Source organism: Schistocerca americana, chromosome 9 (genome assembly GCF_021461395.2).
Source record: "Schistocerca americana isolate TAMUIC-IGC-003095 chromosome 9, iqSchAmer2.1, whole genome shotgun sequence".
Taxonomy (NCBI): domain Eukaryota; kingdom Metazoa; phylum Arthropoda; class Insecta; order Orthoptera; family Acrididae; genus Schistocerca; species Schistocerca americana.
The window spans coordinates 21,345,457-21,372,811 of record NC_060127.1 but is presented as its reverse complement, the minus strand read 5'-3'; the positions used below and the strand labels follow the sequence as shown (position 1 = coordinate 21,372,811).

General features: G+C 38.5%; 2 protein-coding genes across 9 annotated transcripts in view; one reads left to right on the top strand and one right to left on the bottom strand.

Moving 5' to 3' along the window:
• LOC124551369 (protein sprint) overlaps positions 1 to 3,075 on the top strand; it is a 153,767-nt gene extending 150,692 nt beyond the window's left edge. For both annotated transcript variants that reach the window (XM_047126408.1, XM_047126407.1), the window contains one exon: positions 364 to 3,075. In XM_047126408.1, coding sequence (XP_046982364.1) covers positions 364 to 488 — 125 coding nt within the window. In that variant the 3' untranslated portion in view covers positions 489 to 3,075. The remainder of the gene's footprint in view (positions 1 to 363) is intronic.
• Positions 1 to 27,355, bottom strand: part of LOC124551368 (titin-like) — a 260,732-nt gene that overhangs the window by 6,041 nt on the left and 227,336 nt on the right. For 3 of the 7 annotated variants that reach the window (XM_047126404.1, XM_047126405.1, XM_047126406.1), the window contains exon 17: positions 19,409 to 20,589. In XM_047126404.1, coding sequence (XP_046982360.1) covers positions 20,411 to 20,589 — 179 coding nt within the window. In that variant the 3' untranslated portion in view covers positions 19,409 to 20,410. Of the gene's footprint in view, positions 1 to 11,668; positions 11,697 to 19,408; positions 20,590 to 27,355 lie in introns of those variants that run through there. The other 4 variants (XR_006967830.1, XR_006967828.1, XR_006967829.1 and 1 more) reach the window with 3 other exon arrangements.

Below are 27,355 nucleotides of genomic sequence, written 5' to 3'. Positions count from 1 at the left end.
CTAAATCGTGTCTCATATTACAATGGACCAACTTTGTTTTGATTTGGAGGTGCTGCCTAAAACTTTTTTCTCCCCTTGAATTTCGAGTCTCAAATTTCAGGTGAGGCTTCGATTCGGGAAAATTTTTTCCCCTTGATTTCGAGTCTCATTTTTCAGGTGCGGCTTAGATTCGAGTGCGGCTTAGATTCGAGTAAATACGGTAAATGAAGTCAAATGAAAGTTCAAAACATGTCTTGTTGTAAGTAAAGCTGTCAAAAAATGTCTAGCTGCTGTATTTCTTCAAACAGTTGAATGTACGTATGTGTATTCGTAAGTGTCCCTTGTTTTGTGCTTGTCTAATTAAAAATTTGTTTTTCATTGCAGAGACATTGCTAGCAGACAGTGAATGCCCTCAGGACGTGCGTGGCAACGTGACTAGTGCCGGGAAGCACTGTATGTTCGCATACAAACGAATAGACGCCAAGATCGCGTGGCCTCGAACATCGTGACAGGTGTCGCACACCCCGCATAGTGTGAAAGACTGAAGGCGAGGTGTAACTGTCTGTATTTATTTAAGCACTGCCTGTCAGTCCCTGAACACAGCATAATTAAGTTAACTGCTGATTGAAGGACTTGAGACACTTGCTGCTGGCCACGCGTTTCAGTTGTTGGAAATATTTGTGTGACAGAATGTTTACTTACGAAGTACCTACGTGTCACTGCAAGTGGTAGTGTGGAGAGTTTCAAACAGAAAACTCAGATAATTGTGATTTTTTTTTCTGTTGGGTTCCCTGTGAGAAATCTGCTGTGTGATGAGTTGGGGTTTGGTGGTCTTAAATTTTGAGGTAATGCTCTTATTGTTTCATGCATTACAAAGAAAAGTCTGAAGAAGCACTACATCAAGCAGCATAAGGCATGTGACTAACTCATGTTTTCATATGTCTGGACTCTGAAGCTGTCAGTGACTTATAATTTACAGCAAACTTCGAAGTTTTTGAAAAGCTGGAATTTTGCTAATTTCTCCAATTTCAAGTCTCGAAGTTAGTGTATTAACTGTGATATTTATTTACTTTAGAGGGAGAATATATTGTGGTAGTTTCTCTTGGCACTGAATTAAAGTTGCTACTTAAGGCATGAGCTATTTTTGCTTTGTATATGCAGTCTATATTTCATCGGATTTTCTTATTTTCTTCTCAGTTGAAAATGTTTGTTGTTATATTGTACGCCTTCTATTAATTATTCAGGTGATGAAAGTTACTAAGAAAAGTAGGAGGGAGGAAAGAAGAGTGTCTGGCGAACATAAAAATTGGTATTTACTGTAGTCGAATCCTTTTTGAGTTTTCCTTGTTACAAAATGTTGGTAATTTTCAAATTGGTGAGATTTTCTGGTGCTTAGCTATTGATATTACAGCAAATGCATTGTGCAATGCATGGTTTGCATCACTGAGGTGAAATGAATGTCAAATACCTATCAACTGAAAATGTCTGCTTTAACAATGGCATACAGAATTAACGAAATAATGTTGCATGGCACCGTACTGAACAACTAGCTTCTTCCAACTATTTGGACAGAATCAATCAAAACAAGGCTGACAGCTTTTTCTGTAATTGTTCCAGTTTCAGTTGTTGATAAATAACTGCCCATTCGGTCTAAAGTAGTGTAATGATGCATATTCATAAATCATATGCAGAAATGTCTTACACTGAATATTTCAGTACCTGATGGTAATTTTGTAATGTGATCTGATAGCATATATTATATTTGTTCAAGAAGCCATAATTACTCCAGCATATATGTGCCCTGAACTTCCCCCCTGTTAACTGTTCAGCATGAGCACAATATTTGTTTGTTTTTCGTTTGCTGATTAGTTGGATACAGCGATACTTATAATTCAGATGTCAGCAATTGGGATTGTTACTCAACTACATTCTAATTATGTGAATTGATGACGATGTGCTCTGTCGCATATTGTGCGACCCGTGTTCAGTATTAACAAAAGAACTTAAATGATTTTTATTGACACTGCATCATATGACCTGTATATAGCTCATGTAAGATGTGTAATTTGAGACTGTGATTGAAATTTTCCTCTTGCCTTGTATGTACTAGACATCTTTTATAAAGTTTTATTTTTGAAAACTTCGTTAAAAGATGTATTTTCTAGTATGTGGGTCACAAATTATCAGCACCCTTATTTTCTATTACCACATCTCCTCCCATTCTAAGCGCTTCATTAGTCAGTCAGTTATGTTGTACTTAGCAGCATGTAAGTAGAATAGTCTTCTGATCATCATCTTACATTGGATGATGATAATAGATAAGGCAACAACCAAATTCAGATAATAAAACTGAACAAATATGTACTCACTTTATGTCTCTGTAACACTATTACTTCTGTGCTGTGGACTCATGGGACTCTTAAAGACACTTGTAATTAATCTTGCCAAGTCTCATATACGTATTTATACACTTATTGTACTACCGTCAAAAATAAAACAAAAACAATATTGTTCACCATTCGTGTAGTGCTAACAGTCTCCCTGATGTAATTGGGGTGCAGTTGAACCAGTAAACAATAGATCAGTAATATCAACATCTCAAAAGAAGGAAAAGAAAAACTGTGTCATCTCTACTTAAAAGAAATAAATAATAACTTGTGTATCACATTGGCAGTTGTTCAGGATTCAAGCAGGGAGCATAGTAATGTCTCCAAAAATATTGTGCTGAAATTGTTGATGCCAAGCATTCACAAAGACACTTTATAACAGCCTGCAGTCTCTTGGAGGCAGTTGCAACATGACACTCAGAATGGTGAATAAATTCTGTCTTATATTGTTGTTAAGATTGCATTGTACTGTTTGTCTTTATTTTTTTACTAATATACTAGTCATTATAAAAGAGATACAAAGAAAACATTCAATAACATATTAAAAAATGTTTTTTGTATCCACAATGTGTAAGAAACTTGTATATTTTCTCTTCCAAGATGTACATTTTCTCAACATCTCTTTCGTACATAACCATGTGAAAATGTAGCTTTGTCCTTAGGGTTACATATATATATTACTTTTAATACATGCTTACTTCTCTTTTGTACTGTGAATATGTCTTTCATTCACCTTATTCCTGCAGTATAATCTGCAATCGAACAAAATGTCGTATACCCACTGCTTTCTCTGTATCAGACAGTGTGTTCTCAAAAGTAACTGTCATCTCTACGAGATGCTGATCATCCGAGTGCTGCCTGATGAAGATGACTTGGTGTGAATCATGCAAAAGTTCTTTTTTATTGTATAAGATATGTACATTTTAAAAAGGCACATAAATGTGTCTATAAACTTTAAATATTGAAAATCGTAAGAAATTTCGAACGCCACCCAAAATTAATCAGATCAGTAGAACTTGTGTTAACCAACATAATATTGAAAATCGAGTTCAGAGGAGAGTTTTTAGAGCCATTCTCCATAAATACAGGATCAGGACGGAAGGACTCCTTCCTCTACTACTGTTTAAGTGAGAATTGGAATGTACAACATGTTTCACAATTCATAGGGGTTGTAGAAGGGGCTTAGAAGATGAAAACTTCATGAGGAACCTGTGTCCAGAAATGTAGCGTGTAAATAAGTTTGAAAATCTAGTCACTTTCAAGTCTCCCACTTCACGACATGTGCACAAACTGGCAGGAAGATGCTGTGGTCAGTCCCTGTTATAATTATGAAATCACGTAAAATTTTTCTCCGACTAGAACAACAGCTGAGAGAAACTGTTTCGTTCACAATGAGAGGTACTCCACAGGTACACCACAGTCTTAGTATTGATGAGTACATGCTTTGTCAAGTAGAAGAGAATCCCACAATAAGTAATTGACACACAGTCCAGTAGAGCACACAGGTCTGGTCTCATTATCTCTGCTGTGTGTGTACCATGAAGCAGGATAACTGACAATGATATGATCTTCAAACTCATTTTACATTGACACAGAACACTTCCAGACACGATTTTTTTAAATCAAAACTTTATCTACTAAGACCCCTTACAAACCATAGAAGCCTGTAATAAGAATTGTGAAACATCTTTTATAATGAGATAATGGTACTAGGTTAACCCAAAGAACATCAAAATTGGAAGATCCAAACACAATATAAATGTAAGCTTTCCAACATTTGCAGATGACCTTCCTATTCTCTCCAACAACATTCAACAAACTCTAATTTCAATCACTTTGGAAAATAGCACAGAAAATCAGCCTCAGAATATTTTCTGAAAAACTAGAAATAAAATTAACTGACCCACTGCTCAGAAACAAAATCACAATATGACAACAAAAAACCAGCAATGTAGAGATATTTAACCCCGTCCTTCCCTAATCCGATGAGACTGATGACCTCACTGTGTGGTCTCTTCCTCCAAACAACCCAACTCAACCCAAAAAAGATTCCAAAAACTAAATCAGGTAAGTCAGCATATAGAAGAGATGTTGAGTTGCAGGCAGGCACAACTAAAGGACTGCTATACATTCGAGTTTCAGCCAAAAGACTTTCTGAAATAGAGAACACACACACACAAAAGGACAACTCACACATGCGACCAATGTGAACAATGGGTCTTGTGGTATAGTTTGCAATCCAACCACAGCGGCTAGAGAAATTGGTCTCGTGTGTGTGTGTGTGTGTGTGTGTGTGTGTGTGTGTGTGTGTGCGTGTGCGTGTGCGTAGCTTGCTTAAATGTATAACAGTATTTTCGTAGTACTTGTCTCCTTTGTAGGGTGAGTAGCAATCTATCCTTTTCATAATACTGTTGTTATTCCACCCTGTACTCTCCATTGCTTGAATCAGGAAAATGGAAGACACACACACAAACCAGATGAGGGATCAAGATCAGTAAACAATGGGAATGGTGATTTAATACTATGGAATAAACTTGAGGTCTGAAACTGACCAGAGTGATCCAATTAAAAAGTGTAAATAAATTAGATTTATTTTTATGTACTTAGTTTTCATGTTTTCTTCTTTAGGACTTGGGATTCGATTTTAAGTTTCTTGGTAAAATTACTGTGTAAAAACATGGCACTGCTTTTTCAAGAATGGATAATATCATCATTCTGACAGGACATCTGCCCCAGTGCTGTACATGTGTAACTTGTTAATCACCAGTAACTCCCTTCACCCCCATTTCATTGAAGCTATGATTTTCAACCTTTTTGAGTTCAGGGCTCCCCTAACCGACTATATTGTTTTCTAAGCTCCCCTGTAGGATTCCTTGTAAGAACAGAAATAATTACTAGAAAAATTTTTGAATAAAATACTACCCACTTAGGTGTGACACTCGAGCTTGCTTCTTATTACACAGTTTGTCAAATTGTGGTACCAAATGGGATACGGCTACTCACACTTCCTTCTTTGCACAAAGTCTTGATCTGTATTTGGTTTTAATAACAGCCACTTCCGAAAACCCACTCTCGCAAAGATAGGAAGTTGCAAAAGGAATTAATTCCTTCTGTACTTTCTTGCTCGAGCTTGGAAACTCTTCTTACTGAATACCAAAATGTTGGTGAAGTCATTAATGAAAACTTCAGTTTTAGTGACGAATTTGATGACAGTTCTGTCAACTCTTCCTCTCCTGCAGTATTGAACTCGGGAGGAAGAAAGTATTTTTCAAAATGAACATGAATTTCAGATAAATGTCCTTCTATTATATAAAAAATATCCGCGGTAAGGCCCGTCTCATTTTCATTTATAAAACGCTGCAAACATGGAAAGTAGTCTATTTCTGCCTCCTCATTCATTTTTCTCTTTCAAAGAAGCAGCTTTATTTTTTAAACCAGAAACTTTGTCAGTAAGGTGAGTGAAATGAGTTTCACTTCCTTGCAGAGACTTGTTCAGTGATAGAAAGTCAGTGTCTAGAAAGCACTTAGCATTGATATTATTTTCTTCTTCCACGTAAGAATGGACTTCTCACTTAAGTACAAAAATGCGCTCTAATATATTTCCCCTCAAAAGCTAACAAGTGTTACCTTTCTGAGGACAAGTTTTAATAAAGTTCACCACATGACAGTCTGTAGTACTTGTTTCAGATAAACCCTTTTGAAACGAGTGCTTCACTATGGATCCACAGAGCAACAGGAGCTGTAGACCACTGTAATGCCCCAACACGGGTTGTGCCCCATTAGTGAATATACTCATCTTCCATCATTTCATTACTATTTTCATCAACAGATCACACATATAAAGTTAAATGAGCATCTCTATTGGTATCGATGGCCTCATCGAGCTGCAGTCCAAAATCCCCCTCCTAATTTTTTCTACAATTTGTTTGTGAAGATCCTCCCGTAAATCCTGAATCCGATGACTAATTGTAGTGTCACACAAAGGAATGGGCAAAACCTGTTTTACCATGGACTCTGCAAGTCTAGTGGACAGTATTTCAATATCACATAGTAGAATTACTAACTTCTGTAATAGGCCTGCTTACATTTTGCTATTCTGTAAGCTAATTGTGAGATACTGGGAGAGCTTTATTCGAGATTTTCACCTGCTTGGTAAACAATGATTTCTGTTCATTCATTTGACTCAGTTTCCTAGAAAATGTGTCCTCGGTTTGATCGTGTCATTCATATGTACACATTCTAAATGACATTTTAATCTGTTAGGCAGCATACTTTCAAACACAAAACACACTGTGTATGCTCTTCATTGTTTGCATCAGTACACACAAAACCAAATCCAAGCAGCTATCGTCATATTTTCTGTACTCGAGTTTCTTATCTTCATTACTTCTTTCCTTCTTATCGTTGGCAAATTATTGCTTTTCACTTTCACTTGACATTTTTAAAAACTCTTCGGTGCTACTAAGTGTGACATGCAATAGTTCAGCTTCAAGGTTTTGTTTGCTTAAATGAGCTGGGCACCGTCTGAATGGATCTCTGTCGAGGCCACATAGGTCGAAACCATAAACTGAAATTTCCCACAACTGTCTTTCGCAAGCGCACACGAGACAAATCCACGATGCCCCAGATGGTCATTTGTGTCACACTAGGACTCTGTGGCACACAGATTGAATACAACTGTATTAAAGAATTGAACCCCCACCTGTAGATCAGTTGCAAACTTCTGATTACTTTACAAACGAGAAAATGTGTTAAATTTTTGATGTAAAAGTTTATAAAAGGTCTGGAATTGTGTAAAGTTCACTGCAAGTCACCAAGCACTCTCATTCTCAAATACTGGATGAATATAATTTAGGTATTTGCTTGGGGTGCCTCGAGACATATACACAGTTTCTGATTGTAATACTTGTCTCACTGTTTTAAACCTTAAACATAAGATTACACCTCTTAATGAGTAGATTATGACAGATTTTTAAATTCAGTCAGCAATCACTCTGGTTTGCAAAATTTAAGGACAAAATAACTTTTGTAGGATGTGTCACTGCCAAGTAACGTAGCGTGCTGAAGCTTGGGATCATATGTAGAAAGAAAGGCTACAGTTCAGTATAGTGCAGAAGGTACCTGAAAGAAATACACTGAGACGAACAGCGATAACACTTTTATTTGAAGACAATAATTACATGAAGTAACCATAATTTTTGGTTACAAAATGTTCTTAGTGGGGTGTGTGATCACCACAGACAGCAATGCATGCCCCGCAACATGTTCCCGTGCTAGCCACAGGAAGGTAAAGAAGTTTTTGTGGTTGTTGTGGTCTTCAGTCCTGAGACTGCTTTGATGCAGCTCTCCATGCTACTCTATCCTGTGCAAGCTTCTTCATCTTCCAGTACCTACTGCAGCCTACATCCTTCTGAATCTGCTTAGTGTATTCATCTCTTGGTCTCCCTCTACGATTTTTACCCCCACGCTGCCCTCCAATAGTAAATTGGTGATCCCTCGATGTCTCAGAACATGTCCTACCAACCGATCCCTTCTTCTAGTCAAGTTGTGCCACAAGCTCCTCTTCTCCCCAGTTCTATTCAATACCTCCTCATTAGTTATGTGATCTACCCATCTAATCTTCAGCATTCTTCTGTAGCACCACATTTCGAAAGCTTCTACTCTCTTCTTGTCTAAACTATTTATCGCCCTCGTTTCACTTCCATACGTGGCTACACTCCATAGAAATACTTTGAGAAACGACTTCCTGACATTTAAATCTATACTCAATGTTAACAAATTTCTCTTCTTCAGAAACGATTTCCTTGCCATTGCCAGTCTATATTTTATATCCTCTCTACTTCGACCATCATCAGTTATTTTGCTCCCCAAATAGCAAAACTCCTTTACTACTTTAAGTGTCTCATCTCCTAATCTAATTCCCTCAGCATCACCTGACTTAATTCGACTACATTCCATTATCCTCGTTTCGCTTTTATTGATGTTCATCTTATACCCTCCTTTCAAGACACTGTTCATTCCGCTCAACTGCTCTTCCAAGTCCTTTGCTGTCTCTGATAAAATTACAATGTCATCAGTGAACCTCAAAGTTTTTATTTTTTCTCCATGGCTTTTAATACCTACTCCGAACTTTTCTTTTGTTCCCTTTACTGCTTGCTCAATATACAGATTGAATAGCATCGGGGAGAGGCTACAACCCTGTCTCACTCCCTTCCCAACCACTGCTTTCCTTTCATGCCCCTCGACTCTTATAACTGCCATCTGTTTTCTGTACAAATTGTAAATAGCCTTTCGCTCCCTGGTTTTTACCCCTGCCACCTTCAGAATTTGAAAGAGAGTATTCCAGTTAACATTGTCAAAAGCTTTCTCTAAGTCTACAAATGCTAGAAACGTGGGTTTGCCTTTCCTTAATCCAGCTTCTAAGATAAGTCGTTGGGTCAGTATTGCCTCAGGTGTTCCAACATTTCTATGGAATCCAAACTGATCTTCCCTGACGGATTCTATTAGTTTTTCCATTCGCCTAGAGAATTCGCGTTAGTGTTTTGCAGCTATGAGTTATTAAACTGATAGGTCGGTAAATTTCACATCTCTCAACACCTGATTTCTTTGGGATTGGAATTATTATATTTTTCTTGAAGTCTGAGGATATTTCGCCTGTCTCACACATCTTGCTCACCAGATGGTAGAGTTTTGTCAGGACTGGCTCTCCCAAGGCTGTCAGTAGTTCTAATGGAGTGTTGTCTACTTCGGGGGCCTTGTTTCGACTCAGGTCTTTCAGTGCTGTGTGGTAGGGCATTCCATTCCTCTACCAGTATGGGCATGCCACTCCATTTGCCAAATACCTTCCATCCCGAGAGCTCCCGCACCCGTGCTGTACTATTCAGTCACACGTTATCCATAAAAATTAAGTCTGGGTCAAATGCACCCACGAAAAGACAAACACGAGGAAGGAGTACAGTGTTACAGTAACATTGACTGGTAAGTGTTTAACTTTATACCTCCACACACTGTAACACTGAATCCTCAAAAATATCATGTTTGACAGTGTTCTCGAGTGCAGTATGTATCCCCATCCCTCAACATATGACTGTACTAGTCAGAGGTATGCTCTCGACACTGACAGAAACGGTGCCATCGGTGTACGGGTGTCAACAGGACACGGAGTGGCGGCTGTCAGGCAAAGAGACCACTCGTGTGCAGTCACTGTGCCACTGTGGAGTGTGACTTTGTGTGCCTTTTAACTCCTGTTAAATGTGGTTGTAATTGCACTCACTGTTTGACACTGATTCCTTCATGCCCATTGCACTATATAGTGGTCGTCTGCTGCTGCAATTGACTGTGGTCGACTACCATCTCTCCTGCAGTGCCTGTGGTTTGGAACACACCCCCTGCATGTGAAACAAAACCAAATGTGAGCAAAACCAAACTACTGGCTATGCTTATCACACTTTGTCCTCACTCCTTCCCCGTGTGAAGTCGTGCAAATGTTGTCTCCAGGCCATGTTGTAATGAAGAACACCACCACAGTAAACCGTAACTGCTTGCTGATAGACAACCACTGTCTTTTCCTGTTGGGTTGGCAGAAGAGCCAACACCGTGTTACTAGAGGAGGCCGAAATGCACGCGTTTTAGCTCACGCAGCTGGCGTGAGGAGGGAAGGACTATACTGACGTGAGGTCTGGAACATGACAAACAATGAGAATTCAGAAAGCGGACGTAATTAGTTTGATACTTAACTTTAATCCATTAATGATGAACATTGCTCTTGACTGTACATGATTCACAATATTATCTGTTCAGATTATAGTAACTGAATATGGCGCCTTGCTAGGTCGTAGCAAATGACGTAGCTGAAGGCTATGCTAAACTGTCGTCTCTGCAAATGAGAACGTATGTAGACAGTGAACCATCGCTAGCAAAGTCGGCTGTACAACTGGGGCGAGTGCTAGGGAGTCTCTCTAGACCTGCCGTGTGGCGGCGCTCGGTCTGCAATCACTGATAGTGGTGACATGTGGGTCCGACGTATACTAACGGATCGCGGCTGATTTAAAGGCTACCACCTAGCGAGTGTGGTGTCTGGCGGTGACACCACATTGCCCATCCTTCAACTGCCTCGTGTTGTAGGGCCAGACCCAGTTTGCACTACAGTCTTGCTGCCCTCCCACTTTGACATATGACCCCTCGTGCACTTAAATTCATTTCTACCAAGTAGTTAATATTTTATGTTACTTTATCTAGCTTGTCCTCAAGTTTTGCAGTACAGTTTGTACAAAACACTGAAAACAAAATTTTTGTTCCTCACGGAAGGCATTAGATATGCAATATGGAACTAGGACCGGATACCGTAAACCAGTTTCGCCGTTCAGTAATATAGATACCACCATAGAAGAGTATAATAGTAATACCTTCCCTCCCCACCTCCACCAGTGTACCTCTTCCTTTCCAGCACCCCTCCCCCTGCACGTAAGGAGCATGGGAGAGGGCAAAGCCACCCTCCTTAGCTGTCAGCATAGCCGACATTTTTATGACACTGTGAGTAAAAAACAAACCGTGATCCGTGCATACACTGATACCACTGTACACCACTCAAAGCCAATAAAGTTCAACATTCAAAATGATCAAACAGCAATTTTGATGAAGCATTCCACCACTGAGAGAGGCACGAACTTCCAGTTGGTAAAGAGTCGTCCAGCACAATGGAAAAAGAGAATATTTGATTAAAAATGCATTTCTACAACATAATTTGTTATTAGAACTTGGTTTGATTACATCATTCTTATGAACAAATTCTAAATGACATTTTAATTTGCTAGGCAGTATACTTTCAAACACAAGGCACGCTGTGGATGCTCCTCATTGTTCACTGTCCCAGTGAGACTGAAGTTTCAGCCTCTGTATTAACATCATTATTTGTAATACGTTTGATTGTTCACAAAATTAATTTTATCAGGTCCCGTGAATTTGGATGATTACCAGTTAATAAGTTTGTTCAAAATTAGTGAAATCTTGTGTGCTGGTGTAATTATCACTTCCAATACAATGTTCTCCAGAACTTGATTATATGTTTAATTTATTAATTAAGTTAGTACATCACAGAAATTTTCAGAACATTTTATTTAATTCCAAATTTATGTAGTATATAAATTTATAAATTACAGTGTTAGTTTTTATTATCAGATATAGACTTTGTTCTTTCCTGTGTTTCATGAGAATGAGCGTGTCAAATACAACAGAAATTTTTGTTTATGGTACAACGTGCACATTATAAAAGTGCAACTATTTATTCTCTTTCTCTCTCTCTCCTCTCTCTCTCTCTCTCTCTCTCTCTCTCTCATATGGAAATTTTAGTATACTGTACTTTACAGACTTGCATAGCCATGGCTGTGAAAACTAGTTAAGAGGTGACACGTGCTGCTGTGCCCAAAAATTTCATTTTTCAATTTGGTTTCCATTTGGTAATAAAATTTACTTACAACTATTTCCCAAAGTTTCATTTTTGATATTGTATGGGAAGTGATAAAAAAAAAAATTTGATGTTGTTCAATGTTTTCTGGTCACACTCCTTTTCACTATGTTTACTGAATAACAATTTAACACCAACATGGAATGCATTCCTGACTGTGCAATGAAAGCTATCGGGCCACATTTAGGTTCCTGACAAATGGTGTCTGTGGTGTGCGTGTACCTTCGGTACACACACCACCAGATTATTTGACTTGTCGCTCTAACGAAGTAGGCGAGTGTCAGCAATATGTCTCGTGGTCTTATCGTGGCGTGTTTATCTTCTGCCGTTAGGTCAGACGATAGAAATGCCACTTGCACGCTTAGAGTAGCAGATTGATGGTGACCAACTTTAAACAGAACTTGATTAATTTTCACACACATTTATTAAAATAATAAAAACAGAGAAGTTGCTTAACTTGATTCTGGATGCTGTTTACAATTGACAATCTAAAGTTCCCTTGGTCTTGGTACGTTAATCTTATTCTCACATATCTCTGATAGTTGACAAAGTGTCTATACATTTATCTTAATGGCTATGTTCAGGAATATGGTAATCTTATTAGGCGCAGACTGAAACTTGAGTACAGACTAATGCCGACTGGAACAGACTGATGCAGACAAATGCAGACCAACTAATCGGAGGTCTGTACACTCGTTATAATACCTCACGCGTTCAGGTATCACTGCGTGAATCGCGAGTGTGATCCGCAAGGAGAAAAGGTTCTACGTTAGCAGCAATCTCATTGGCTGCGTTACATATTAGTACTCGGATTGGCGGAAGCAGAATTTGGTCCGTCTCTAAGACAGCACCATCTCGTAGTGCGGAGACAGACGAGCGCTGCACCTGCGCTGTTGTGCTTAGCGGGGCGCGCTCTAGTGGGAAAGTTGTGTACGCGCTGACTATGCGGAACTATGTACACAACAGTGTCCTACAAAGGAAGTGTGTTCATGACAAAACACAAAATCCAAATGAGTCTCTGAAAGACATTGCCCCAAGACAACACTTTGATCATCTGCAGTTGCAAAGCTTGCAGCATATGATGCTGTAATTGTTTTCAATCATGGGAACAGAGAAAGAGTTAAAGTGCTGCAGTATTTGGGCTTCAGGGGTGGTGCATTAACTTTAAATTCTTGAGAAAATTAACCATTGTCATGTGTCTAGAGCTGAACTGTTTATTCAGGAACTAGCGAAGGAAACAAAATAAAAGGAAAGAAGTCAGGTCTCAAGGACAAGAAAGATTCTGAGTACTGTTCGGGGGCATTCTGAGCAGGTCTAATTGAAGAAAATATCAGTTTACCTTTTAAACTGATTTTCCCAGGAACTACGTTTTCTGACGCTTGTGTACCTTTTTCTCAGTAGTGATGTAATGCCTTGATATTTGGCCCACATGTTTCTCATAGTGCAACAAACATACACACAAAGCTATAAATGTTTTCTTTAAGATGCGATACATAGGCAAAAGTGCTGAAATCTCTATACTAATTCCTACAAAAAATATTTAAAACACTACACAATGTTTTTTATCACAATATTCAAAATTGCTTATGTATAATTGTTTCTATGGATGGAGACATCACACAGTTCAACTAGGGCAAAGATTGGTGTAACAGGTTATGTGGGAAAGGAACACTAATAAATATCAATGTATTAAAATAGATATTTTTTTTAGTGATTTCTAAGTTTGAAAAAAAGTTTTGAAAACTGAATTTCAAGTTGCATTACACTATTGCTAACGCCCACATAAAATTTTACTTGTTCATCTTCAATATTTTAGACACACTGTTAGATAACATAAGAGTATACATTTCGTGCATGTTCCCCCTTAAGGGTAATAAAACCAGTTTGCTAACATAAATGGTGAAGATGCAAAGCAAACAGCATAAACATGTTTATTCACAACTACTGTTGAATAATTTACTTTATTTCAGATATGGAAGTTTAGACCAGCTAACGGTGGTATAAGACTTCTTTTTCTTTCTTTTTTGCCATAATGTCCGAGTCTTATCTCTTACATTATTTCCACAAACACATTACTGGCAAATACCATAGGCCAAAAGATGAGCTATAGTGATTTGGCAACAGGCCTACATCTGATTTACCAGTTCGAAACATGTAGAGGCACCATTATACGGGGTGTCCGGATTAAACGTGTAATAATATAAAAATAACAACTTGAGAAGAATTGAGATATTTACTAATGGAATGCTTCTACAACTATGGTAACTCAAAATGTTGTTTCACACAGATAATACACTTCGATATGTGCACCATTAGTGGTGCAACAGACATCTAATCTGTATTCCACTTCCCTCCAAGTATTTTGCAGCACTGTATTTTTTGTGACAGCTGCACGAATGTGATGGCACAGATCTGATAGATCATCAACAGCTGTGTGCACAGTTGGTGCATGATAAATCCCAAAAGAAAAAAAATCAATGGACTGTCTCAACCTATCCAGTGATCTTGGAACTAGTGGTCCAAGAAATCCCTCACAATGTTCCCTAAATGGCACGGGGCCGCAATCTTGTTGAAAGTTCATGAGAAAGTTGTGGCACAGCATACACCTCCAACATATCTATGTTCATCATTGCATTAACTGTATGCTCCAAGAGAAGAAATGGGTCTATAACCCTGTCCTTCAACAATCTGCACCACACATTGACTTTCAGAGAGTCACGCCTGCACTCTACCACTCCAAAGGGGGAGGGGGGGTAGAGTTCAGTACCCCATGCGCGTGTTTATCGTGCTGGAAATGTGGAATGATGTAGCATCAACCGAGAAACAGACAAAACTGAGGAATATCTCGTTTCATCCATTTTTGCCAGGTTAGTCTCCACTAATGAGTTCTTTCCTGACCTATTCTCAGACTTCATTTTGTGGTGAAGCTGCAGTTTCTTTTCCACAGACACAACCTTTTATGGACAACATTGTGTACTCTCAAATGAGGTACCTAACTGCCTTCTTGCTTGTCTGATTAACTTATGAGGGCTTTGCAGGGGAAGGACATATGGATTAATGCAACAGCAGCATCCTCTTGAAATGTGTGCTTGGCATGGTGGCCTGACATAAAAAGCAAATTCCCAGTGTCCCAAAGCTGCTTATCCCATTTCTCAATTTTTATGTAAGTGGGCACATCATCAGTCAGTTCCAGTCCATACTGATGCCAAAAACAACATTGTGCCAGTGTGACAGATTTTAGCTCTCTTGAGGAAGCACAAAGAACACCTTTCGCTGTGGAGTCCAAATGGCTACTGAATCAGTTTTATGTGAACAAAGCAGTTGTGTGCATGCACGAACAGTATTAGCTGCCGCAACAAGCAAACATAGAAAACATTTTGCATACTTGCAGAGAAGCAAACTGCCATTAAATATCTCAATTATGTCTCAAGCTACTGTATTTTATATAAGCTTATGTTTAACCCAGACAAACTGTATGTGTAAGTGGAAATGTGTTTTACTGATTTGACTGCTTTACTGATAAAGGCCAAAAGCTATATGTGAGTGTCTTCTATTTGCGCCTGTCTGCAACTTTGACATGTCTTCCTTACTGTAAGTAGCAATCTATCTTTCCCTACATTGTTGATTATTTTTATGGTGTATGTATCTCAGGTGATTCTCCTCTGTGGAGGCTACGAATCTCAAAAATGTTGTTGAAATATAAGTTTCATTAAGTTCGAGTTTAAATTTTCTGTAAAAGCTTGCAGAAATCCTTCGTTAAATTCACTCCTCTATTATAATAATTAAAACTGCAACAGTGATCCATAGGACACATCACATTTAAGATGAAGTATCGAGCAATCCTCACTGCATCCAGCTCTTGTTTTTCTTTGTAACAATGAAATTAAACATATGCCAGGCGTAGTGTCTTGAAAGGAGGGTATAAGATGAACATCAACAAAAGCAAAACAAGGATAATGGAATGTAGTCAAATTAAGTCGGGTGATGCTGAGGAAATTAGATTAGGAAATGAGACACTTAAAGTAGTAAAGGAGTTTGGCTATTTGGGGAGCAAAGTAACTGATGATGGTCGAAGTAGAGAGGATATAAAATGTAGACTGGCAATGGCAAGGAAAGCTTTTCTGAAGAAGAGAAATTTGTTAACATCGAGTATAGATTTAAGTGTCAGGAAGTCGTTTCTGAAAGTATTTGTATGGAGTGTAGCCATGTATGGAAGTGAAACATGGACGATAAATAGTTTAGACAAGAAGAGAATAGAAGCTTTTGAAATGTGGTGCTACAGAAGAATGCTGAAGATTAAATGGGTAGATCACATAACTAATGAGGAGGTATTGAACAGAATTGGGGGGAAGAGGAGTTTGTGGCACAACTTGACAAGAAGAAGGGACCAGTTGGTAGGACATGTTCTGAGACATCAAGGAATCACAAATTTAGCATTGGAGGGCAGCGTGGAGGGTAAAAATCGTAGAGGGAGACCAAGAGATGAATACACTAAGCAGATTCACAAGGATGTAGGTTGCAGTAAGTACTGGGAGATGAAGAAGCTTGAACAGGATAGAGTAGCATTAAGAGCTGCATCAAACCAGCCTCAGGACTGAAGACAACAACAACAACCCTCTTAAAAGTCATCAGCCACATTTTCTCTGGTGATTCAGCAGTTATTTGCAATTTTGTTTCTGTAGTGTGACTGAAGTCATCCTGCACAATACTGCTCCTCACATCTTTCCTATGACACCCAGTTTTGATGGAAAGAATTGGTTTTGTTTCCATTTATAAACAAAATTATTTTTAAAGTGGAATTTTAAAATCCTCTTTGATAGAGTGTCTCAGATTAGTCTAGCATACTATTTGCTTTATTGATATGTATTAATAAGGACAGTAAAATGAGAAGAATAATCAGTAATCCAGCAAAACGAGCACCATCCTTGCACATGCTGACTGATGCGGCCGAGCAGCAGCTCTGCTGGAGTACTGGTTATTCTTTTATTTTATTGTTAAACAATGATAAAACACACATCATGCTAGACTATTTTGGGACCACAAACACACACACAGAATTCCACTTTAAAAATAATTTTGTTTGTAGCAGGAAAGAAACCAACACTTTCTGTCGACACTGGACATCCCACAAAGAGCTGTATTTTTTTGGGTTAACTCAAGCTACACATTACAAAAACAAAATTGCAAACGTCTGTTGAAACACCAGAGGAAATGCGCCTGGGAGGGCATCCTGTATGCATGAGAATTTGGGGAGATTCTGAAACTTGTCATTTTCATTAGGTTGTATTTCGCCTTAATTACTTTTCTCTTCTGCTTAACACCTTCTGTTTTGTTTTTCCTATTTGCAAAAGCCATTTCCTTCCAAAGACCATACGTTAAACGTTATAAAACCTACAGGCTCAACTTCTTGATTTTCATCATCTGTTTATCAACAATATATAATAATAATTTAAAATCAGTCAATGTAATTAGGAAATTTCATTATCCTTGTAGAGTGTTCTTGGCAGAGATAGTATGCTGCCTCATCTAACACAAAAGCTGTATCTTTTGGAAAACCGGAGACAATAACCCCATCCTATTCCAAAGGTTAATCTTGGTCGAGGAAACCATTATTTGATTCCCGGCTCAATTTTTCAGGTTTGGTACGTCTTGTATTTCAGTGTCCTCTGTGTATCTTCAAAATTTAGTTCCTGGTGTTATCTGTGCCCATTTCACCCCTTATTTTTCCTCAAGAATGTTCATTATCCATTTTGTTATGCCTCAATGTATGGTTTACAAATTTATGTTTCTCTCATTTGGTTTCTTTGAGAAATTGCTTTACTTCATCTATTTCTTTAATGATCTTCCAATTTGCTTTCCTCTAGTTCCAGCTCAGATAAGTCGTAGGGTCTGTGTTGGCTCTCATGTTCCAATATTTCTACGGAATCCAAACTGATCTTCCCTGAGGTCAGCTTCTACCAGTTTTTCCATTCGTCTGTAAAGAATTTGTGTTAGTATTTTGCAGCCATGACTTGTTAAACTGATAGTTCGGTAATTTTCACATCTGTCAACACCTACTTTTTTTGGGATTGGAATTATTATATTCTTCTTGAAGTCTGAGGGTATTCCACCTGTCTCATACATCTTGGTCACCAGATAGTAGAGTTTTGCCACTGACAGGAACTCTAATGGAATGTTGTCTACTCCCGGGGCCTTATTCTGACTTAGGTCTTTCATTGCTCTGTCAAACTCTTCATGCAGTATTATATTTCCCATTTCATCTCCATCTACATCCTCTTCCATTTCCATTATATTGTCCTCAAGTACATCGGCCCTCCATATACTCCTTCCACCTTTCTGCTTTCCCTTCTTTGCTTAGAACTGGGTTTCCATCTGAGCTCTTGATATTCATACAAGTGGTTCTATTTTCTCCAAAGGTCTCTGTAATTTTACTGTAGGCAGTATCTATCTTTCCCCGTTTCCTTAGTATTTAGCATTAATTTATATTTCTATCTGCATCTATTACCCTGAAAAAAGATGTGAAGTGTACGGCAGAGGCTATATCCCACTGTACCAGTTATTATGGCTTTTTCCTGTCCCATCCATGTGGGGAGCATAGGAAGAATGAATGTTTGCATGCCTTTATTTGTGTTGTAGTCAACCTAATCTTGTCCTCAAGATCCCAACTAGAGTGATTAGTAGGGGGTTTTAGTGCACTCCTAGAGTCGTTATTTAAAGATGGTTCTTGAAATTTTGTGAGTAGGCTTTCTCAAAATAGTTTACATCTATCATCAAGAGTCTGCCAGGCCACTTGTTTCAGCATCTCTGTGACACTCTCCAAAGGATCAAACAAAACTGTGACCAACTGTGGTGCCCTTTTCTGTGTGCATTCAATGTCCTATTTGGCACATGTCCCACATACTTGAGCTATATTCCGGAAGCAATTTGTAAACACTCTCCTTCATAGACTGACTGCAATTCCCTAGTATTTTCCCAATAAACTGAAGCCTGCTACTGGCTTTACTTATGGCTGAGCCTATGTGATTATTCTATTTCATATCTCTTCAGAGTGATCAGAGGTTGCTAGCATTTTCCAGTAATATGTTCATAGTCTTTCCTCAATATGTAATTAAAAAAATATTATTGGTAAATAATAAGCTATGATTAAAAAGGAAAAGCACAAAATATTCCATCAAATTGTTAATATCAAAGAAATCCAGGAAGATAAAACCACAATGAGATAAGATACATTGCTTCTGACCACATAGAGGACGTACTGTGTCACACAGAGTCACGACGGAAAAGAATGCTAGATATATTCAGCTATCAGACTAAGTTCTTCATCAGATGTAGAAAACTAAAGTGCTAGGAGACCATCTAACAAGAAGCATCATAAATTACTGTGAGTTCATAATAGTTTCATTGTCCAGATTTTAAGACTTAGGTATCCAGTAATAATAAAATGTTGCTCCTTATTAAAACACATTTCAGAAATGTTTTGTTTCAGGGTTGATCTACAATTCCAACATTTCTATGGAATTATCGTCTTTGAGCAATCCTCCTTTTACATCTGACATCAAAATTAAACACTTGCATTGAATTAATTTGCAGTCTTTTTATTTCTTATTTTAATAACAGAATTTATACAGTAGTAAATATTGGTGAATTTCCCTCAGCAGGAGCATGATAAAAATCTGTATAGAGGAACAATAGGACATTTCAATAACTGAAATGAAAATTGCTTTAAAAGTTATCCAGTATCTAAACATTTCTGACATACCACTGAGAGAAAGCATGAGATTGGCTAAGCAATATAAATGTGATTCAGACTTCAGATCAAAATTTAATAACGTATAAACAACACACATCAACTCAATTCACATATCAATTCATTACATCATGAAAGATAAACATACTAACATTTATATTAAGTCCTAAGTCTGCAGATAACTGTATAGGCTCTGTACTTTCCCTTTGCACCTGTGCACACACATGTATGCATGCATTCTCTCTCTCTCTCTCTCTCTCACACACACACACACACACACACACACACCACACACACACAGCTCTCTCTCTCTCTCTCTCTCTCTCTCTCTCTCTCTGCCTCCAAAAGGTGCTACACATTAACATATAATTACCACTGAAACTTGTTCAAAATCATCTGGAGTTTACATTCGTGTGATGTACAACTCCAACTTTACATTCTAAATTCAGTCACCTTTCCAGCATTGGACACTAAAAAATACTGCTCAACAGTGAAAAATTATAATCCTCAGCAATAATCACTCTTACAGAGATAAATAACCATACAGTTCAGAACTGACCAGAATTTGAGTACAGGATGGGCAGTGGCTAGCACTCTTATAGAAAAAACATTTTACAGAACAGATGAAAAAACTGGGCTAAAGCTTGTAGGCATTTTCTTAAATCAGATGGCAGTACACTTGTTCTGCACACACAACAAAAAAGAAAGTGACATTCACTACAGCGTAGCATCTCATGGCAAGATACAAAGACCTGGTCATACAGATGGATACCGTGGCACTCCACATTCAGGTAAACTAGTGCCTCTAGGAGATACGACACTGTCCTCTGCCTATCAGCAGGCTCGCAGAGGTGCTGCCAGCAAGAGGGCCGGCCCCGAGGATGGCTGTCCCGGGTGGGGAATCTTGACGAGCGACGGGGAGCGGGCGCGTCCCGCATGGCCTTTCTCCTGGCACATCTCGCACAGGAAACTCGTGATGCGGCTCGCTTCACGGGGCACTACATTACAGCACTCTGTGAACAGAAACATCGGGACCTGTTAGCTACTGTGAGGAATACACATTGTCTTTGGAACGGGACATTTTAGTTTTGTTTGGTTTTTATTCCGTACGCTATGCTATAACACCATAGAACAGTAGATGGATATTAATTAACACACCAAATCACAGCAAGTAATAGTAATACACTAGACCCTTGCTAATTGGGCCATTCCTACCACAGCTGGGTGCCAGATTAGCAGAACTGCCAGATTATTGAGTGTGTCTGAAAATTAGTTTAAATGCATAGGACCTGTACTTTATTAAACCCAAAGATACATTTATTTTCATGGAAACACAATCCTTCAGCACATCCTGAACTTTTACTTGTTGCAATGATGAAACTCGATGGCAGCATACTTCATCATGTGACCACTTTACGAGCACTACATTGGTACTGTATGCATGTGGTTGTTGCATAATGTACTCCAGGAAGATTCTGCAGCTTCAGCATCAGCAGTATGAGAAATCTTCATCTCTGCCTTCCTGTGTCCTCTTGTCCATCATTTTCGTCATTACTTTCCAGCACACTATTCATTATTATTCTACATCTACATCTACATCCACACTCCACAAGCCACCTGACGGTGCGTGGTGGAGGGTACTTTGAGTACCTCTGTCAGTTCTCCCTTCTATTCCAGTCTCGTATTGTTCGTGGAAAGAAAGATTGTCGGTATGCCTCTGTGTGGGCTCTAATCTCTCTGATTTTATCCTCATGGTCTCTTCGCAAGATATACATAGGAGGGAGCAATATACTGCTTGACTCCTCGGTGAAGGTATGTTCTCGAAACTTCAACAAAAGCCCGTACCGAGCTACTGAGCGTCTCTCCTGCAGAGTCTTCCACTGGAGTTTACCTATCATCTCTGTAACGCTTTCACAATTACTAAATGATCCTGTAACACTGACGTCGGTTTGCAGTACGGTTCTGGAGCATATACTGTATTCAAACATTATGAATCACCTCGAAGGGAATGATCTATTGATACGTAATCAGCATGGTTTCAGAAAACATCGTTCTTGTGTGACGCAGCTAGTTATTTATTCACACGAAGTAATGGCCGCTATCGACAGGGGATCTCAGGTTGATTCCGTATTTCTGGATTTCCGGAAAGCTTTAGACACCGTTCCTCACAAGCGACTTCTAATCAAGCTGCGGGCCTATGGGGTATCGTCTCAGTTGTGCGACTGGATTCGTGATTTCCTGTCAGGAAGGTCGCAGTTCATAGTAATAGACGGAAAATCATCGAGTAAAACTGCAGTGATATCAGGTGTTCCCTAGGGAAGAGTCCTGGGACCTCTGCTGTTCCTGATCTATATAAATGACCTGGGTGACAATCTGAGCAGTTCTCTTAGGTTGTTCGCAGAAGATGGTGTAATTTACTGTCTAGTAAGGTCATCCAAAGACCAGTATCAGTTGCAAAGTGATTTAGAAAAGATTGCTATATGGTGTGGCAGGTGGCAGTTGACGCTAAATAACGAAAAGTGTGAGGTGATCCACATGAGTTCCAAAAGAAATCCGTTGGAATTCGATTACTCAATAAATAGTACAATTCTCAAGGCTGTCAATTCAACTAAGTACTTGGGTGTTAAAATCACGAACAACTTCAGTTGGAAAGACCACATAGATAATATTATGGGGAAGGCGAGCCAAAGGTTGCGTTTCATTGACAGGACACTTAGAAGATGCAACAAGTCCACTAAAGAGACAGCTTACACTACACTCGTTCGTCCTCTGTTAGAATATTTCTGCTCAGTGTGGGATCCTTACCAGGTGGGATTGATGGAGGACATCGAAAGGGTGCAAAAAAGGGCAGCTCGTTTTGTATTATCACGTAAGAGGGGAGAGAGTATGGCAGATATGATACGCGAGTTGGGATGGAAGTCATTAAAGCAAAGATGTTTTTCATCGCGGCGAGATCTATTTACGAAATTTCAGTCACCAACTTTCTCTTCCGAATGTGAAAATATTTTGTTGAGCCCAACCTACATAGGCAGGAATGATCATCAAAATAAAATAAGAGAAATCAGAACTCGAACAGAAAGGTTTAGTTGTTCGTTTTTCCCGCGCGCTGTTCGGGAGTGGAATGGTAGAGAGATAGTATGATTGTAGTTTGATGAACCCTCTGCCAAGCACTTAAATGTGAATTGCAGAGTAGTCATGTAGATGTAGATGTAGATGTAATGAAGCACACTGCTCTTCGTTGGATCTTCTCTATCTCTTCTATCAACCCTATCTGGTACGGATCCTACACTGCTGAGCAGTATTCAAGCAGTGGGTGAATAAGTGTAATGTAACCTACTTCCTTTGTTTTTGGATTGCATTTCCTTAGGATTCTTCCCCTGAATCTCAGTCTGGCATCTGCTTTACCGACGATCAACTTTATATGATCATTCCATTTTAAATCACTCCTAATGCGTACTCCCAGATAATTTGTGGGATTAACTGCTTCCAGTTGCTGACCTGCTGTATTGTAGCTAAATGATAAGAAATCTTTCTTTCTATGTATTTGCAGCACATTACACTTGTCTACATTGAGATTCAATTTCCATCCTCTGCACCATGCGTCAATTCGTTGCAGATCATCCTGCATTTCAGTACAGTTTTCCATTGTTACAACCTCTCGATATACCACAGCATCATCCGCAAAAAGCCTCAATGAACTTCCAATGTTATCCACAAGGTCATTTATGTATATTGTGAACAGCAACAGTCCTACGACACTCCCCTGCGGCTCACCTGAAATCGCTCTTACTTCTGAAGAGTCTCTTAATCTTTGTGTCATTCAGCCACTTAGCATCATCTTCCTCACTAGTGTCTCCCTCTCCTGGGAGCTTGGAGCACATGTCAATGTACAAAGTGTCAGCACCTGATGCTCTGAATTTACTGGCTCATGGCTGTTACTCAGTACCATACGCGCAAACTGAGTTGACACTCAGTGCGGTGGCTGATAGGGGTGACCTTAGATGCATTTCCCATTTACAGTTGTTCCCATCAGCTACAGCACTGAGTGTCAACTTAGTTTGCTCATATAATACTGGCTTCTACTCTGTGTCAGTTGATGGTCACATCTGCTCATCGGCCAAGATGGTGCCGATAGGAAAGTGTAGTAATGCTTTGCTCTCATCAAAAAGGAAAAAACAAACAATTTTTCGTGTAGAGAACGTGAAAAGCAAGTAATGAAGGGTATTTTGTGTGTCAAGTGCAATTACTGGATGCATGCAAAGTGCGCAAAAGTGAACCTAAAATTCATCAGTGATGATATTCCATGGACTTGCTACGTTTGTTTATGAGTTGAAACAGTCGATCTTATAAATAAAAAAACGAACTTATAAAGTTTCTGTAAAATGGCATTGAGGCATTAAATACCTAACTAGTGACTATAAAAAAAGAAAAAGATAGATTAATACAGGAAAAACAGGCCTGTGCGTGTGAAACAGAAATAAAAGAAGGTACAAAAAACGAACTTATAAAGCAGCTACACAAGGACATTGAAGCATTGAAAACCGAATTACTGACTACAAAGAAAGAAAATGATAGATTAATTCAAGAAAAACATTTCTGTTTGTGTTATATCCATCAAACAGAAATATGCGAAATGGAATCCAGGGTTTCTGAGAAACACCAGCCAAGTACCAAAACCTTCAAAATACACATGCGAAATGTGATCAAAAACAATGCAGAAAACCCACCCACCGGACTATCACTAAACAAATATAAATGGGAAACAGTGACCTACAAAAAAAGCAAATGTGGAATGCCACAGCAAAACCGATTGAAAAAAGGGACTTCCTTGTTGTTGGCAACTCCATACTGAAGAATGTTACAACTCCAGGCTGTGAAATCGATGTTCGTCCCGGAATCCAGTCGCATCAAATCAGTAGACACTTTCAAAATATTCTAAATTCAAAATGAAGTGAAACTGAAATTGGAATTTTAAAAAAAGGACAAATACAAAGGTGTTTTCATTCATGTTGGCATAAATTCCATCTGGAAGAGCAGTGAGGCAGAAATAGTCAGTGAAACACAGAATTTGATCTGCTCAGCAAAAAGTGTGTTTGGAAATTAAAAAATTGTCATTAGTGCAATTTTACACAGGTCAGTAAGTGATACATATATAAATAAGATAAACAATGGAATCAGGGGACAGTGCGACAAACTGGGTGCAATTTTTGTTGACTTAAATAAATTTGTAAATGGTGAGTGTCTGGGAAAGGATGGGCTACGAATAGGTTAGGTTTAATGACTTTCAGCAAAATGATCGCAGACATCCGTAGAATCATTAAAAGCAAGGGGAACTGAAAACTTCCGAAAGGGGTGAGAAAACAAAAGTGGTGATCCAAAATGGGAACTGTAAATATAATGGAACAAGTGAGGCTCTTCAAAGTATAAACAAACTGAAAAATTCTATCTTGATACATCTAAATATAAACTGTTTAGCAGAAAAACCTCCAAATCTAGGTTACTTTAAAATTGATGAACTGCAAGTTATACTTTCTGAATTGGCAAACATGAAGGTAGTCTGCTTAAATGAACACTGGCTCACAAAAGAACATGTAGGCGTTCTAAATAAAATTAGCAATTTCAAATTTGCCAGCAGCTTCTGTAGAAAAAACGAATCTCATGGGGGCTCCTGTATCTTACTGCACGCCTCCTTACACTTTAAAGTGAAAGAATATTTTAGTTAGTTAAATGAAGAATGTATTTGAAAGCTATTGTGCAGAGCTGTGTGATTTAAATATTGTGATAATATCGATTTACAGAATTCCTGAGAGTCCTGCTACTATATTGTTCTTAGAAAAATTTCAATATCTTTTAGATAAACTTAAAAAAGAAAACAATAAAAAGATTGTGATTGAAGGAGACTTTAACTTAAATACATTAACTGAAAGCAAAGACATTGAAAAATTTTGCGATTTAATCCAAAATCTGGTTTCAAGTTAAACTTTACTATGTGCACTAGAGAAAACTTCCACTCAGAACCCTGCATATTATTACAAATTATCAATTTGATGATACAAGGAAGTTTTGCCTAGACCTAGGGATATCTGACCACTCAGCATTGTTTATAGAGTTCCCCAAAACAGAGAAACTAAAATCTGAATCTTATATAAGAAGGAATTTTAGCAAAGAAAATTTAGAGTTGTTTTGTGATCAGTTAAGCGTTATAAGCTGGCCTTTAGACCACTGTGATTCAAGCAACAAAATTTCGATAAATTTCTAAATTGTTTTTTGGCTGCATTCAGTGAAACATTTCCCCCAAAATCCTATCAAATCAGCCAGGAACAAACAAAATTGGATTACACCAGGCATAAAAATTTCACGTACCAGAAAAAGACAGCTGCACAATGAGCTCAAAGTAAATAGAGACCCTAATTTTGTAACTTATGTTAAGCGCTATAAGACTATATTCAAAAAAGTGGCATTGGCAGCAAGAAAACTGGCAAATAGTATAAACAAAGAACTAAAACAAAGGCATGAAATAATGTGGCGTACTGCCTTGATTACCATGGAAGGTATTCCAGCCCATCCAACTGAATTTTTGTTTTTTAATGATAATACTATGTCTTCCACATCTTTCTGAGTGATTTTTCTGAAATTTTTAAAACAAATCTTTTGTATGTCATCTTTATACCTGAAAATCATATTGTCCTGATGGGGTGTCATGCCTACTTCAGATTTTGCTATATTGACATTTGAACATGATTTACAATAATGTCACCCTGAAACATAATTTGAGAAGTTTCTTCACTTTTAACATTGACTCCCAACTCTGATTTCACAACAGACGCAGTTTCATATCTCAAAGTTTGCCGATGACATTGTAATTCTGTCAGAGACAGCATAGGACTTGGAAGAGCAGTTGAACGGAATGGACAGCGTCTTGAAAGGAGGATATAAGATGAACATCAACAAAGCCAAAATGAGGATAATGGAATGTAGTTGAATTAAGTTGGGTGATGCTGAGTGAATTAGATTAGGAAATGAGACACTTAAAGTATTAAATGACTTTTGCTAGTCGAAGTAGAGAGGATATAAAATGTAGACTGGCAATGGCAAGGAAAGCATTTCTGAAGAACAGAAATTTGTTAACATTGAGTATTGATTTAAGTATCAGGAAGTCTTTTCTCAAAGTATTTGTATGAAGTGTAGCCATGTATGGAAGTGAAACATAAACGATAAATAGTTTGGACAAGAAGAGAATAGAAGCTTTCGAAATGTGGTGCTACAGAATAATGCTGAGATTAGATGGGTAGATCACATAACTAATGAGGAGGTACTGAAAAGAATTGGGGAGAAGGGATCGGTTGGTAGGACATCAAGGGATCACCAATTTCGTATTGGAGGGCAGCGTGGAGGGTAAAAATTGTAGAGGGAGTCTGAGAGATGAATACACTAAGCAGATTCAGAAGGATGTAGGTTGCAGTATGTACTGGGAGATGAAGAAGCTTGCACAGCATAGAGTAGCATGGAGAGCTACATCAAACCAGTCTCTGGACTAAAGACCACAACAACAACAACGGTACTCATCACAAGGAAAACTTCAAGCTCAGACACCACTGTACATGGGGCTAAAAATACACTCCTGGAAATTGAAATAAGAACACCGTGAATTCATTGTCCCAGGAAGGGGAAACTTTATTGACACATTCCTGGGGTCAGATACATCACATGATCACACTGACAGAACCACAGGCACATAGACACAGGCAACAGAGCATGCACAATGTCGGCACTAGTACA